The sequence below is a fragment of the Protopterus annectens genome, chromosome 3.part0 (assembly GCF_019279795.1).
Source record: "Protopterus annectens isolate FY-2018-M chromosome 3.part0, PAN1.0, whole genome shotgun sequence".
NCBI lineage: Eukaryota > Metazoa > Chordata > Ceratodontiformes > Protopteridae > Protopterus > Protopterus annectens.
The window spans coordinates 902,944,540-902,961,791 of record NC_056731.1 but is presented as its reverse complement, the minus strand read 5'-3'; the positions used below and the strand labels follow the sequence as shown (position 1 = coordinate 902,961,791).

The 17,252-nt window shown below is 42.6% G+C and overlaps 1 protein-coding gene across 1 annotated transcript in view; it reads right to left on the bottom strand.

Annotated features, from left to right (window-relative positions):
• Positions 1-17,252, bottom strand: part of PRKDC (protein kinase, DNA-activated, catalytic subunit) — a 4,917,417-nt gene that overhangs the window by 618,208 nt on the left and 4,281,957 nt on the right. The window contains exon 64 of the mRNA XM_044065724.1: positions 11,638-11,833. Within this exon, the coding sequence (XP_043921659.1) occupies positions 11,638-11,833 (196 nt within the window). The remainder of the gene's footprint in view (positions 1-11,637; positions 11,834-17,252) is intronic.

Here is a 17,252-nt window from a genome sequence, read left to right as displayed (position 1 = left end):
CCCCTCCTTTTGTGGCTCGGTCCAAGTTTTGGGGCCGAAAAGCATGGTATGAGGTATAACCTGGTAGTGCTGGGTGCTCTTGGGAGCCTTGAACCAGGTTTCTGTTGCTGCACAGATATCAATGTTCTCCATGCTAAGGAGAGTTTTGAGTGCATGCATCTTGAGGTTTAGACTTCTGGCATGGAGTAGCATTACTCTTAGTTTCTTATCCCTTGTGATACCTATGGAGGTGGGTTTGTCTTTTGAGCCTTGCCTAAAAAGGCACTATGGGGGTAGCAAGAGCCTTTACCAATATCTGAAAGCCCAGGGGCAAGTCATCCCTAGCGAAGCATCGTGGCTTGTCGAGCATGTCATCCCAGGCTGACAGGCATTGGATCCCCTTTGAATGACACCAATACTTAAGCCAATTGTTGAAATTGATCATCTTGTCTTCATATTGTGGCATCATTCTTGGTGAGGGTAAGATGCTACACAAGGTCAGGGTCATACCGGCCTGGGCTACATGCTCAGAGAGCTCCTCTATGTCTCTTTTCATGTAGTCCAGGGAGGTACGTCTCAGGTCATTCACACCAGCATGGACAATGACTGAGTCATATTTGTACTTGCCTTGGAGTGACCTGAGTGCGTGTGTTATGTGGCAGATCCTAGCGCCCGACAGGCAGCTCACCGTGACCTTCTCCTTGTTCAGCCTAGTGAGCGGGACGTCAGTGTGCCTGACAATAGAGTCACCTATTACAAGTGTATCAGGTGTGTTGTTTAGCCTTAAGGGCTGTGACTGTTCGGCACACTGGCTTTGTGAGCTGTGTGTTGCACATGTTTTGTTTTGGGGTAGTGGTTGCTTGGGTGTCTGCTGCTTAGGCAGATTTTTATTTAGAGCCTCCGAGTAAGTTTTTTGTGTGTTTATGTGTTTGGTTTGCTGTCGTGGTAGGTCTATGCAAGACTGGAATTGTAGTGAGTGTGGTTTCCTTCTCCTCCTGACTGGTTACACCAGTACTGAGGTTGAGAGAGCTTAGCCTCCAGTTTGGCTATATGGTTGCATCTCTCACATGTGTTGGAATTTGTTGGGAGGAGGAGAGGGTTGTCTGTGTACATGAGCCAGTTGTAACATTGCCTCAAGATTCCCAGATTCACCAGCTGGACCGGAGAGGAGATTGACAAATGACCTTAGGACATGCTAGAATAGTATTGGGAATTCCTTTATAATTGAAAAAAAGGGCCAATGGGGAACAAGGTACTCAAGGGGAGTTTGTGAGGGTGTAGTGCTTTTAATTTTTTAGTGCTGACTTAGTGAGCAAGTGCCAGGTAACTTAAATGCAATGTTGAAGCTGCCACCTGTGGGGTCCAACAGTTTTCTAATTAATTGGTCTGTCAGGGAGTTGAGAGAGCCTGGCAGGTTTTGTGCTAACAAGTGTAGATGCATGGAAAAGGCTGTGAACCAAAGGGTCATGGCCAGCCAGCACTGTGGTGTTGTCTGTTTTGATCAGGAGAACCCCTGGAGAGAGAACGGGTTTGAAAGCTATCCAGGCCTGCTGCACAGCCATTATTCTCTTTTAGACTGATGTGCAGAGGGAGTTGCTAGGGGTTCCATTGGCCCTGTATGCACCTGCCGTCCAGGTGTGCACCCCAAGCGTAGTCTGATGCATCTGTGGTGAGGGTCTGGGCGGCGGGGTGTGGGGAGAAGGGCAGTCCCTTGTGCGAGCAGGCTGTTGCTCAAAGAAATTCCTCCCTCAGGCAAGGAATAATAGGTAAAAAAGTTTCCAGATCTTGAGTGTGCTGACACCAAAGGCTCTTTAGGTACCACTGACGTTTCCTCATATGCAGTCTGGCATATGGAATAAGGAGTATGCAAGATGCCATGGACCCCAGAGCATGCAGGATTTCCCTTGCAAAAAGCTGGGGCCTGGTGGCCAGTTGAGAGAAGTAAGCTGATAGGAAACTGTTTCTCTGGTGTTAGGCATGCCTTCTGGGATGCTGTGTCCAGACTTGCTCTTAGGAAGAGCATCCTCTTGGTGGGTACCTGTTTGGATTTCTTTTCATTGATTGTGCACCCAAAGGAAGTCACAAGGTCCTTTACAAAGGTCAGGTCTTTGAGGAGCTTTTCCTGGCTGTCTGCCTGAATAAGGCAGTTGTCTAAGTAGGGATAAATTTGAATATTTCTTTGTCTGCAAAAAGCAATGGCTGAAGCTAGGCATTTTGTGAAAACTCTAGGAGCAGTAGATAAGCCAAAGGGAAGTGCAGAGAACTGAAAGTGCTGAGATCCTGCCCTGAAGCAAAGATATTTTCTGTAGGACTCCCTGATGGGAATGTGGAGGTAGGCCTCTTTTAGGTCCAAGGTGGCAAGTCAAGTGTCCTTAGACGGTATGGGTAGCAGCTGCTGGAGGGTGAGAATTTTGAATTTTGGGATCACCAGGAAGGTGTTTAGAATGGAGAGATGGAGGATGGGGCGCCAGATGCCCTCTTTTCTGGGTACCAGAAAACGTCTGGACTAGAAGCCTTGGCCTATCTGGTCTGCGGGAACGTATTCTACTGCGCCCAAGGAGAGCAGGGTATGGATTTGCTTTTGAGCCTCTGGCCACTGATTTGATGGTAGATCTGGGAGCCCTTTGGGGGTTGGAAGGGTGTGGAAGGAGAATTTGTACCCCTGAGACATAATGTTCAGTACCCATTGGTCCTTGTTAATGGTGGCCCAGGTGCTTGAGTGAAAGGACAGTCTTCCTCCTAAAGGTATTTGACAGTGGGCAGAGCGGAGGTAGGGAGGGGGTGAGTCATTGTGAGTTTCTGCCATAATGGGGTGGCTTAGAACTCCCTGGTTATGAAGTGGAGGCAGCCCACTTCTTAGATCTCTGCAACCCATGGGACTGCTGTCTTGCAGGCATGTTTCCGCAGGGCCTAGGCTGGCCCCGTTTACTAGGTGCAGGAAAGGACCAGTGCTTGGAAGGAAAATGCCTGCTGAACCTAGGGGGCTGTACCTGCTGTAAGAAATCTTTAACAGTCTGCATAAATTTTGCTTTTTCTTCCATCTTTTTTAACACCTCTTCTACTTTAGTACCAAACAGGTTATCTTTGTGCAAGGGTGTATCCAACATTTTTGATATGACATGCATATCTTCTAATGACAGATCCAGTGATTGCTGCCCTGCAAGAAGCTTCTAGGGCATCAAAACCGCAGTGCAAAGTGTGTTTAGTTACTTGACCAGCAGAGTGCATTAATTCCTGTAAATCTTTAGATTCTGCCCATGCAGGAAAGGAGGAGGATAATTTTTTGTTTAAGGAGTTCCAAGGTATGTTGCTGATATTTAAGCATATGAAACTGACAACTGAGTGCCCTGACAGCAAGAGTAACTGAGGTGTATACTTTTTTTTTTACCTCATCTGTCCAGTCCTCTGGAATCCCTGTCTGAGGAGGTGGGATCTTTAGCTGAAGTAGCTTTAACCCCTTTTGGGCCTTGAGCAATGACCTCAGTGTCCGCTGTTGGGTTTTAAAAAGATATTTGTGAGAGTCAGGGACTCTGTAGTACCTGTCTTGCTTTCTGGGAGCAGGAGGGAGGGCGTCTGGAGTCAAGCTGGATTCAAGGAAGACATCTACCACATCTAGGACTGGGGGCATGGCTAAGGGCCTGTGCAGTGGAAGGTCCAGGAACTCAGAGTCTCTTTTTAGACTGTAGGTAGTCTTGACTCTCCCATTTGAAATGCTCCCTTAAAGTTTGCAGGGTTTCTCCAAAGGAAAAATTCTCTGGGGAAGAGGCTGAAGGAATAGATTTCTCTGCATCAAAATCCTCATATGTAGAGAGGGACTGCATGCCTTCATAGTCAGATGCATCAGATTCATCTGCCGCTTGTTCAGACAAAACTTCTGAAGACAGATCTCTCTTTCTTTTTGAGGGAATGGCTTGGCTTCCTCTAATCAGCATGATAAGGTCCTCTGACATTCTAAGCACTGGTGACTGAGGCAGGGGAGCAGGTGCCAAACAATGGCTGGAAGGCGGTTTCTTGGGGGTGGCTCGAACCCTGGGCCTAAGGAACTCGGTTGGTTTAGAAAGAACAGTAGCCAAGAAAGAAGGCGTTGGTTTATGTCTGGATTCGGTGTTGCGAAGTACCTCCTCGGAAGCCGGTGCCTGCACAGCGGCTCCGGACCCATCCAAGGTAGACACGACCACAGGATCCTTAGACGAAGAAGAGTTCTGCGGCATACCAGACTCCGAAAGGGTCTCGGTAGAGCATGCAAATTAACTGAAGCTGGCATCAGGGGCGGCAAAAGTGCCTCACTGAATTCCAGAGGACAGATGACCAGCTTGGTGGTAGCGTCATCGGAAGGTTTAGTCCTGTGCAGTCGGTCTCTGTCTTTATCTTTACATTTTTTCGGAAAGTCTGCTGTCGGATGGCTTACGGAAGCCATATCGGAATTAGAGGACTGTAAACGAAAACATCTGGCTACAATAAGGGCCCGACGAATAGTTTTGGCAGTAAACAAAGCACAGAACCGACAACGAGGGATGTCGTGGTCTAGGCCTAGACAAGTGACACAGTAGGAATGAAGTTCCGGTGTAGTATCTGCTTTCCACAGGTGAAACAATTATTAACTTTTTCTGACATCGGTTAGTGCAAGAAAAAAGGATCCCCAATGAGGTAGTTGGCTTTCGAACACCTCAATTCAAAAACGAAACAGTTAGTGGCAGACCGGCACTTATGCGAACTGCTTCTGGCTCCACAGCAAGAAAAGACTGATGTAATGGCATCGGCTGCCTTCCTTTATACTCCTGGCGACCTGACGTCAATCTTCAAGCGACAGCAACCGACACAGAACTACTAAGTCTCCGGTATATAGGCCGGCCGAGGGGTACCCCAGCAGGGATAACCCAAATGTGCTGACTGCAACAGTGAAACATGAAGAACATCAAATATACAGAAGGAGGGAATGCACTCTATGTTAAATTACAAGGAACATATGTGGATTAAAAGGTTAGGAGCTATATTTCCCCCAGGAATTAATGAGCAGTTGTAATAGCCAATAGGATTCAAGTAAGGATGTATTTATGTGTGTGTGTGTGTGTGTGTGTGTGTGTGTGTGTGTGTGTGTGTATATATAGAGATGTGTGTGTATTGTTTTACTGCACTGATGAAGGCTGAGTGCCAAATCTGGTATGCTTTCTAGCTCACTCTTTGGGTGCTTGAAATGTACATATTTTTATTTAACCCTGCGTTAAATAAAATTTGTTTTGCTGGAGCTGACTTTGAGAGCTGGCCTGTCTGAATTTTGTGATTTAACTAATACAGATATGTTTATTCCACAACTGAGCTGCTTTGCCCTTCTTGAGAAGGGGGCAGAGTATGATGGCAGGTACTGTCCAGCTGTAAATGGTCTTGTGTCTCAACTGTCTTGTATTTCCTATGATCTTATAATTATGCAGATTAAAACACCTATCTAGACACATGTAGCAGTCCATGCAAGTTATTTAACTGCTTGAGAACAACAACTGTCTTTCAAATGCTGTGGTTCCCATTTATGTCAAGAGTTCACTGGCACACTAACCCTGCCTTTTGATGGTGCTCTGGCAAAGGCCTGGGGTCTGCCCAAGAGACCTTCTTTATAATGCTCACTCTGGACAATTTCAAATGCTGCCATTCTACAGACCATGAAACAAGCCAGTACTTTCACTCTTCATTATCTATGGATGGCTGAGGTGAAACACCTGCAATTATGAGGCTAGTTTCAGTTGTGTTTTTCCCCAAGCATCACAGAAAATGCTTTTGTGGAACTTGGCATTTTCTACATGTTTTTGCCCATATACATGCCAAACATCAAATCTCTACCAACCAGACTCTGCCCATTCATTGCCCCTGTAACAGTACACTGTGGGGGTCAGAGGCATCCAGAAGGAACATGATACCGACAACCATAAGGGTCACTTGTGCCCTCACTGGAATACTAGCAATGAGAACATTTTATACAGCAAACCTCCAACTCCTAGCTGGAGGAATGAGCTACTCACATCACTACTGGGACCCACAACGCCTTCCCACTCTAAGTATAATTTCCTTATGCCCTTCACCAATTAAGACATCCATCAGGTGATGGCTTGGTGAAATAAAAGCTGCCCCCCAAGCATGTATACGGGGCTGCTGCTCATCCAACAAGGGACTATAGCTGCAAGAATTCTGATCTAACCTACCCACCACTAAGTTGGACATGCCCCATCATTCCTTGCTAGCTGCATCCAGTGTATGAGATGTTAATCAAACTTAGGTCGCTTGGGCTGTAGTCAGCCCTTTATTCTTCTACATCACCAGAGTGCCAAAACTTAATACGGGATCTCTTCTGTCTCACATATCAAAATCAAGATCCAAATTATCTTAGGAGCAGAGATGAACTGGTTGGCCCAGTGGGAAGACCCAATTCCCTAGCATTATGCATCACATCACAACATACAAGTAAGCAGAGCATGCCTTCCCCCTCCCTGTGAATACACTCCCATATACTCAACAATGAAAGCATATGCTATTCTGAGCACAAGAGTTTTAGAGAAAAAAAAATGTTAAAACTGAAACGGAATAGAGGATGACAACTGCAGACTTTATGAGAAGGGTCCCCAATGTTAGATCATTCAAATTCATTTGTTAGAAATATACATTCTGATATTAACTTTCTCATCATATAAACTACATTTAATGTTAAATACATACACCTAATAATTGCTTATACATAATTAAACTTTTGATGAATTTCCATCAGCCCTTAGCAGCAGCTTTACCACTCCTTTATCCTTACTGCCTGCCAACAGTCATTCTTCCTTCTTGACTAACTGGTCTGTGTAACAGCTGATCATACAAGACCCACATCATTCAGGCAGCCATCATGGCTTTTCTGTTAACAACTTAAGTCCCACTCCAAAGATAACTCATATGCATACTCACTAATGTGGAGGTCTGTTATACCTTCTCCTCAACTGGTATGCGCATTCTGTCATGTATGTCCCTGGAAAGTTACTACTTATTACAGTCTGAAAAACAGCAAGGTGTGTGTGTGTGTGTGTGTGTGTGTGTGTGTGTGTGTGTGTGTGTGTGTGTGTGTGTGTGTGTATCATCATCATCTTCTTTCGGCTGTTCCCGTTAGGGGTCACCACAGCAGATCACATGTTTCCATTTCTTCCTGTCCTCTGCATCTTGCTCTGTCACACCAACCCACCTGCATGTCCTCTCTCACCACATCCATAAACCTTATCTTAGGCCTTCCTCTTTTCCTGTTACCTGGTAGCTTCATCCTTAGCATTTTTCCCCAATATACTCAGCATCCCTCCTCAGCACATGTCCAAACCAACATAATCGTGTCTCTCTGGCTTTATCTCCAAACCTTCCAACCTAGGCTGACCCTCTAATATACTTATTCCTAATCCTGTCCACCCTCATCACACCCAGTGCAAATCTTAACATCTTTAATTCTGCCACATCCAGCTCAAACTCCTGCCTTTTTGTCAATGCCACTGTCTCCAACCCATATAACATAGCTGGTCTTACTACCATCTTGTAGACCTTCCCTTTCACTCTTACAGGTACTCGTCTGTCACAAATCACTCCTGACACTCTTCTCCACCCACTCCATCCTGCCTGTAGTCTCTTCTTCACCTCTCTTCCACACTCACCGTTACTCTGAACTATTGACCCCAAGTTTTTAAACTCATCCACCTTTGCCACCTCTACTCCTTGCATCACCACCATTCCTCTATCCTCCCTGTCATTCACACACATATATTCTGTCTTAGTCCTGCTGACCTTCATTCCTCTTCTCTCTAGAGCATATCTCCATCTCTCTAGGGTCTCCTCCACCTGTTCCCAACTCTCACTACAGATCACAATGTCATCTGCAAACATCATAGTCCACGGGGACTCCTGTCTGATCTCGTCTGTCAACCTGTCCATCACCATTGCAAATAAGAAAGAGCTCAGAGCTGATCCTTAATGTAACCCCCACCTCCACCTTAAACGCATCCATCACTCCCACCGCAGACCTCACCGCTGTCACACTACCCTCGTACATATCCTGAACCACTCTTACATACTTTTCTGACACTCCTGACTTCCTCATACAATACCACAACTCCTCTCTAGGCACCCTGTCATATGCTTTCTCTAAGTCTACAAAAACACAATGCAACTCCTTCCTACATTCTCTGTACTTCTCCATCAACACTCTCAGAGCAAAGATCTTTCCTGGCATGAAACCATTCTGCTGATCACTAATCATCACGTCCCTTCTTAACCTTGCTTCCACTACTCTTTCCCATAACTTCATGCTGTGACTGATCAATTTTATCCCTCTGTAATTACTACAGCTCTGCACATCACCCTTATTCTTCAAAATTGGTACCAAAACACTTTCTCCATTCCTCAGGCATCCTCTCACTTTCCAAGATTTCATTAAACAATCTGGTTAAAAACTCCACTGCCATTTCACCTAAACACCTCCATGCTTCCACAGGTATGTCATCTGGGCCAACAGCCTTTCCATTCTTCATCCTCTTCATAGCTATCCTTACTTCCTCCTTGCTAATCCATTTCACTTCATGATTTACTATCCCTACATCATCCAACCTTCTCTCCCTCTCATTCTCTTCATTCATCAACCCCTCAAAGTACTCTTTCCATCTCCTCAACACACTCTCCTCGCTTGTGAGTGTTTCCCTCATTATCCTTTATCATCTTTACCTGCTGCACAAAGAAGAAGTGGGATTGTTAGAGAGATGAAGAAAGTAGACAGGAGTATAAGGAGATGAGGTGCATGGCAAAGAGAGAGGTGGCGAAGGCCAAGGATAAGGCATATGAAGAGTTGTATGAAAGGTTGGACACTAAGGAGGGAGAAAAGGACCTGTACCGATTGGCTAGACAGAGGGACCGAGCTAGGAAAGATGTGCAGCAGGTAAAGGTGATAAAGGATAATGAGGGAAACATACTCACAAGCGAGGAGAGTGTTGAGGAGATGGGAATCACAGCATTTGAAAGACGGTTGTTGTTCTCAAGCAGTTAAATAACTTGCATGGACTGCTACATGTGTCTAGATAGGTGTTTTAATCTGCATAATTATAAGATCATAGGAAATACAAGACAGTTGAGACACAAGACCATTTACAGCTGGACAGTACCTGCCATCATACTCTGCCCCCTTCTCAAGAAGGGCAAAGCAGCTCAGTTGTGGAATAAACATATCTGTATTAGTTAAATCACAAAATTCAGACAGGCCAGCTCTCAAAGTCAGCTCCAGCAAAACAAATTTTATTTAACGCAGGGTTAAATAAAAATATGTACATTTCAAGCACCCAAAGAGTGAGCTAGAAAGCATACCAGATTTGGCACTCAGCCTTCATCAGTGCAGTAAAACAATACACACACATCTCTATATATACACACACACACACACACACACACACACACACACACACACACATAAATACATCCTTACTTGAATCCTATTGGCTATTACAACTGCTCATTAATTCCTGGGGGAAATATAGCTCCTAACCTTTTAATCCACATATGTTCCTTGTAATTTAACATAGAGTGCATTCCCTCCTTCTGTATATTTGATGTTCTTCATGTTTCACTGTTGCAGTCAGCACATTTGGGTTATCCCTGCTGGGGTACCCCTCGGCCGGCCTATATACCGGAGACTTAGTAGTTCTGCGTCGGTTGCTGTCGCTTGAAGATTGACGTCAGGTCGCCAGGAGTATAAAGGAAGGCAGCCGATGCCATTACATCAGTCTTTTCTTGCTGTGGAGCCAGAAGCAGTTCGCACAAGTGCCGGTCTGCCACTAACTGTTTCGTTTTTGAATTGAGGTGTTCGAAAGCCAACTACCTCATTGGGGATCCTTTTTTCTTGCACTAACCGATGTCAGAAAAAGTTAATAATTGTTTCACCTGTGGAAAGCAGATACTACAGAATTTGTAAGGGACATGGATACATTCCTGCAAGTCCGGGAATTAAAATGGCAGTTAGAACTGAGAGCTGATGACTATCCAGGTCTCAACGAGACACTGAATATGAAATGTGCACTTAAATGATATAAAAATTGAAATGTGATAGGGTTTGAAGAATTGTGCAAGAGGGTTTGAAGAATTGTGCAAGTGGATTTAATGTGTTTATGGATTTACAACTATGCAAGTGAATATAATGTTTCCTCTCTCTCTCTGACTTTTGCCTCCCCCCTACCCCCTACACACACGCTCCCAGTCACCAGGCTATCCCCCGCTGACCCCAACAACCCCCCCCTGTCTCACTTTTCACGCAGCCATTCAAGGGGTGATACCATCCGCACTGACAGTCTTCTGGGACACTTATTATTCATATTCTCCTACCCATCATACCCCAGCTCCACACTCCTTGTCATGGATGGCCCCCTAACAGCCCCCCCCTCAAGTCCACACCGCATTCCTCCCACTCCCCCATCAGGTGGCATACCCACACATTTCTCTACACACACACACACACACACACACCGATACCCAAGCATAGTAGGACTCTCTACCTGACTATTCCACCTTCCTCCGTGCCCTTCTTTACTTACCTTTGGAGGCAGGGACTCATAAGTTACGTGTTTATATTAGAATTATCACAGCATGACTCTCATTCTTCCCGGTTCCCCCATATTTTTAATAATTTTTTTTTTTGTTTTTGCACACGATCCCTTTTTGCACACGGCACCACAAGGCTATTACTGTCTTACCAATTTACCTTATGTAACTGCGATTGTAATGTTAATGAAAATGCACACAGCACCCTGCCTGTTCACACTTTACTATTGGAAAGGAACTGTTGTTAATTTAAATGGCCTGCTAGAACTAATGTATTTAAAGGAAGTGAAAATGGTTGCTCATAGTTATGAAACATGTCTTGCTGAAGAAGTCCTGATAATAAATAAGACGAAAGAGCTAAAGTACTACAAGAGTTGTTGGTGTGATTTACTATTTTTTGAATGCTGTTATTGTCACGAAGTTCATTTTTTTGAGTGCGGTTAATTTTAGATACGTTATATATATATATATATATATATATATATATATATATAGATACATATACACACACCCATATATAGATAGATATATACAGACATATATATATATATATATATATATATATATATATATATATATATACACACACACACACACACATATGTTGTTCTTTATGTAACCATGCAGGATTATGAATATAAACACTAGAAAATAATTTATAGCAACTACTATCACCAACTTCAATGTTTACATTGGCAGTACTAAGTTATGTTTTTAGTGGCACTTGAGGAAAGTGCAATAAAATATTGACAGATACACCCACAATGCACCAAATGCCATCAGTTGGTATGGCAACCATCTAAATGTTCCTGTTTAAAATGAAAATCCTCACACCAGCAATTCTGCCAAAAGCATATGTAATAGCCTGGTTTCACTTATGTTGAAGGTCTTCTCCTAAGCTTAATCTCCTTAACTCTTTACATGTCATTTAGTAAACTCTTCAGTAAAGATAAGATATAGTGACAAAACACATTTTACCTATATGAAACTACTACCATTGCACAGTAAATTTATTATACGCCTAGATGGATACTTCAAGACCACCTTAACACATAAAACATTAAAAGTGGACTACACCTGTTTCCTAGCGCTCTCTGCCATTTTAAGTTTCATAGTAAACTTGCAGCACTTGATCATTGAGCCAATGTCAGTTTCATCACCATATCCATCCACTTCCATTTCTGAGCCTGGAGATGCAGCCTCATCTACTTCCATGCTGTCATCACCTGGGACTTTTGCCAGATGCTCCTGAATCTTGTCAAGAAAGAAACACCTGCAGTATAAAAAAATGAAAATAAGAGAGAGACTTTGTCCTGGTTAGTATCAGAAATAAAATATTACAAAGTACCTAAAGATACACAGATACAAAGCTTTCTAATGATGGATAACGGAAGATCCTCTTACATTCAGTGTGCACCTTCTACAACTCATCATAGAAGTCCACTGCCTTAACATTCCCTTGTACCACACATAGTCATGTTTTAATGCTTTCAGTGCCTGCGGTTTCAGATTTTTTTTTCAAGGTTAGCGTTAGATATTCCCTTTTATATAGCACTACTACACATTCCCAATTAATCTGTCTCTCTAACCCCACTTATTTCAGGCAGAATGTATTTTCACTCACACACACAAGTCAAGAAATGTGTTGCCATAACCCACAGCTGGTCCTGATAATAGAGTACAACTGCCCAAACATGTATGTGGACACTCTACAGAGCACCTCAATACGACTGTTGAATGTGGCAGAACAGTGATGTCAGTCACTGACTAGAAGGCTCTTATGAAATCCAAATGACTACTGGTATACAAGAATGGGTAATGGACTGTAGCCAGGTAAAGTTTCTGCAGAGATCCGGCTCACTGATGTAGAAAACATAATAAGCACAGTTTGCAGAGTGGTGCACAAGTTATTACATTAGGACTAAAATGCTGAACATATCTGAGACGTTAGGTTCTCCAGTTTGTTTTTTTGCCTGGGCTGTTTTCTATGCGGATTCTGCATGTCCTCCCAGTGTTCACGTGGGCTTCCTCCCACATTCCAAAGGCATGCACTGAGGTGGGGCTGGGACTTAATTACCCATTTGTGTGACAGCATGCATGTGACATACAGAAGAAAGACCCAGAAACCTACTTTTGTTCCCCCATTTCCCTTGAAAACTCTGCAGGTAGCAGTGGCTGTCCACGGGGTCACTCAGAGTCGGATGCGACTTGTAAGAGGGTGAGTAATGAAATGATGCATTTAAATGTGAAGTACAACATGAAACATTGTGCAGCTAGAAATGAAGGCAGCACCTGGTAAGTCACATTGGTTTATAAAATCTGATTTCCCATCAGTAAAATGGTAATCATTTAATTCTAGTATCATGATTCTTCTTTCCCACATCGCTGTGTCGTTGCTTTGGTCAGTAAGAATGCACCACCACAGACTGCCACAGTGTTCATTACATGTCATTATGATCTGCGATAAAATACTGACTATGTCAGCAGTGCAATTAAACAGAACTTCTTAAGAGAATGCATTTCACTGTCCTGTAGTTATAATCTGCAGCACATCTTTCAGAAGTTTACCTAACTGTACTACCTTAGGGGTCAAAGAATATTCCGAGAAAGTAGTAGCACAGGCTGGATAAGAACAGAAGAGGGGAAATCTGTGTAGTGCCCAGGATATGAAGCAACTATTTGGCTCAGGGACCTTTGGGATAGCAAATGACATGGGGGATATACTCTCAACTGTCCATATTTTTAGCTCATATTTTAGTCTCTTCCTCATAAAGTTGTGGCTTTAAGGCAAATCATTGGGATGATATGAGGATTGAAGTCACTACACTAAATACTGACATACATTCGAGTTTCAGACTTCAAATCCTTCAGAAAACGTACGTTAAAAAACACTGTTACTCTAGTAACATTCTAAGTTTATAAGAGAAATATTTAAAATATGTCCCTATTTTTGGGCCTTTGTCCACATTTCTTGCACTAAGAGATTGAGAAGCATTTGCGGGGGTGTAGATAAAAATAGGAGAGGAATATGGGAGCCAGAGATTTTACTTGAGTGGCTGATGAGATATAAAAGGGCGAACTGGAATTGGAAAGGAAGAGGAAAACAGGAGGCCTACTGACAAGATGACATGGCAAAAGTTAAAGAGAAGAAAGGCAGAACAAAATAAAAACACATGGGCAGAGGTTTTCAGAGGAGTACACGCAAGTGAGGCGGCACTGAAGAAAATGAATGGAAAATTTAGGGGATGCAGCCATGAAGGGAAGGACAAGGAGAAGGAAGTCACTGTGGAAGTACAGATTCAAAGTACACTGACAAAAGATACGGAACAGATAGAGCCAGAGATGGCCAGGCAAGAACCAACATCACAAGGTTAGTGGTAGGGAAGTACGTAAGAAGCAACATTCAGCAGATGGGACAAAGTGAGGCTAAAAAAGATACAACAGTGGAGACGTCTTGAAAGTAAAGCACAGGAGGGATGGAGATATACGGACCATGAGAAAGACTAATAATTGGTGAGAGATGCCAGAATAGTGGGTTGGAGCCAATATTCTCAGAAGATTTACCTATACATGCAGCCAGCATGCAGTGGAAAGTGAGTATTAGGAAGTGTAGGGACCGGCTGTGTCAGTGGACAAGAGAGAAAGGCCTAGGAATTTTTTTTTTTTGCTTCCCACAGCTGACCATCAGCTTCTTCCAGGGTTCTCTCTTAGTTCAATGGGTCTTCCAAACCTGACTAGCCTCTCCCAGTCTAAGTCTGAGCCAAGTTCAGGGCCAGTTAGGAGACTGCAACACCCTGGGGCAGTGTCATATTACTGCAGAAGTGTGCAGATCTACATTACCCTCTCCCAGCATGCACCCCTTCATGTACAGAGGCAGTGGTGCAATGGGCATGCTAACATATCATCCACCTCTGCAGTGACTCAGCCAACGCCCATGCCTCCTCAAAGATGATGCTTGCTGCACATTCCCTGGCTCCACCAGGGATCAAATGTGAGATGTGCTCAAGTGCACACCCTCCCTCATAGACACGCACACTGCACCTGGGGCATCTTGGCCATAGTCAAGGATTTAGCCATTAATGCTACAGTAATGGCAAGAAAGAGGCCGTGCTCTGTATGACACTGAGTAGAGAGAATCCTCTGTATGAGACTGAGTAGAGGGCCCGTGCTCTTTATGACACTAAGTAGAATGGTATGAGGCTGGAGGTAGACCTGGCACAGAGAAGTTCTACATAAGGGTGACAGAGTAGTTCTTAGTGCTAGGTTAGAAAGGTATACCGCAATGATCACAGTTTTAAACTACAAAAGAAGGGAGTGGACAACATCAGAGGAGTAGCAGTCGGTGTTTAAGCTGTAGACGGTAAAAGAGATGTAGAATATACTCCAGTTCAGCAGCACAGCTGAATCAAGGCATGGCTATGATCCAGACCAAGAGTAGTTCAGGCTCTGAGAAAGCTGGATGAGGGGGATTAGAAGTGAGGGACTAATGTTGGCTCATCTACCCTGGAGCTAAGGCCTAGTTAGCTGCTTGGAGTGTTGAAGAAGACAGAGTTGTGGCTATTAACTGAGGAAGGTGGGCTTGGCTTACCCAAGCCTGTGACTATAGTCCTCATAAGTGTGTGCATTAGAGAGCTCAGCTCAACCTCAGCTATATGGGGCTGAGTTATGGACTTTTGTGCCTTCAGATTTAAGTGAAGCCACAAAATACCTCCCCATGGCTTCACATCGGATCTTGCCTTCACATACAGCCCCAAATTCAAGAAAACAAATGGGCTTAATGCCAGAGGTGGGGGGAGGGCTGATGGAAAAAAAAACAAGGACCCCCCCAATAAAAAAATAATTTTGATGTAATTTCTCTGGATGTAGCTCTCTAGTAATATCTTTACTTACCTTAGATGATAGCAAGACCTTAAAACGTTTTTTTGTACTCTCTCATTTTTACACCTTGTCATTACTTAAAAATCATACATATTTTTTATATATATTTGTGTTTACAGATATACATATATGTATGTGCATATCTGCTTTATATATATATATATATATATATATATATATATACATATATATATATACATATATACATATATATATATACATATATACATATATATATATATATATATATATATATATATATGTGTGTGTGTGTGTGTGTGTGTGTATGTATACACAAACACACACATACACATATACTTTGACTACCTAGCATGCATATGCCAAGGAAGAACCTTGGTGCATGCAATTTTAAAACACTGGGGTTTTTTTTGCAAAGGAGGGGGGACGGGAAGCCCCCTTGCACCCCCACACTCTTTGCTAATTGTATACAATAACTCTCAGATCTCACAATCCCTAGGGAAAGGAAATATTTCTCTCTCTGTGAATTGTCGATCTCAGACACTTGCTGATTATAGCCAACTAAATGCAGTCGATTACACAGATTTCGACGAAACTAACAAAACCCATACATGCAATGTAAGTACAGACAAAACGCCAATACACTCATATAAATGTACTGGCACTTGTCAGTTTACACATGAGTGACTTACTTATTGATCTGCAATTCATGAACTGTTGAATCACTGGACCAGGCTTTAATATGGGTCCAGAAGTAGGGAGCATGGTCTGTCCTCATACTTCTGTGCGGTCAGTACTGTTATCAGTGGGAGGACTATCTAACTGTTACCATATGTATTTATATGCTATTTACACATACTTATACATACACATGCACTTTATATATAAAATTTGTGTGCGCGCGTATATATATATATATATATATATATATATATATATATATATATATATATACACACACACAAAATTGTAGTCTAGTCTGAAAGTGGTAAAATATCTTAAAAGAAAACTAAAATATTGGCTGATGCACATTTTATCATCTTACATAAAGAATTGCTAGCACAACAATCTTTATCCACGATAATCCAGATGTAAACTCACATTCAGAAATGCTTTCCATAGAAACACCTGATCAGTTAATAACAAAACTTGTTGAAAATCGATGGACCAAATTAGCAAACTGGAAATATATATGAACTAAAAATCACAATAAATACTGTAAGGGCACAAACATTACTGCATGTTCTTACTTCACGGATTCACAGCTGTGAAATAATAAATCTTTACTGCCCATCCAGCTGATGGGTACTACTCTTAATATCATCAAGTGGAAATATTTACATACTATTCTTTATTAGGTTTCTACTCCAAATTGTTTTCTGTCCAATATTTTTATAACCACAGTCCTTGCTAACTAATCCATCAAAAGATTGAATCCATTTTTTTTAATGTGATACATAACTCACAACCATAACATGTTTATAATGCATGGACTTTGCAATTATGCTTTGAAATTTGGAAAAAAACTTATGAAGCACTTTCCTCGTTTCAGAACTGATCTTAACAACCCATAGGGGTGCTTAACAAAAGCTTATTAAGGACATCTAAGTGCTGTTAAGGTCATGTCTAACATTAACAACTAACAAACGACAGTGTCAGCAATCATAGAACAGAAGCAGAGTGCACTAGTGCTTTTAAAACTGTTAAGACACTTCACTCAGCCACACTTACAAATAAAAAAGTGTGACAGAATAAATGTTAAACAGTTGTTTTTTTAAAGCTCTTAGTTCTACAGAAAAGCACTTTGCCTGCTATCCATACCTCACAGTTGTACT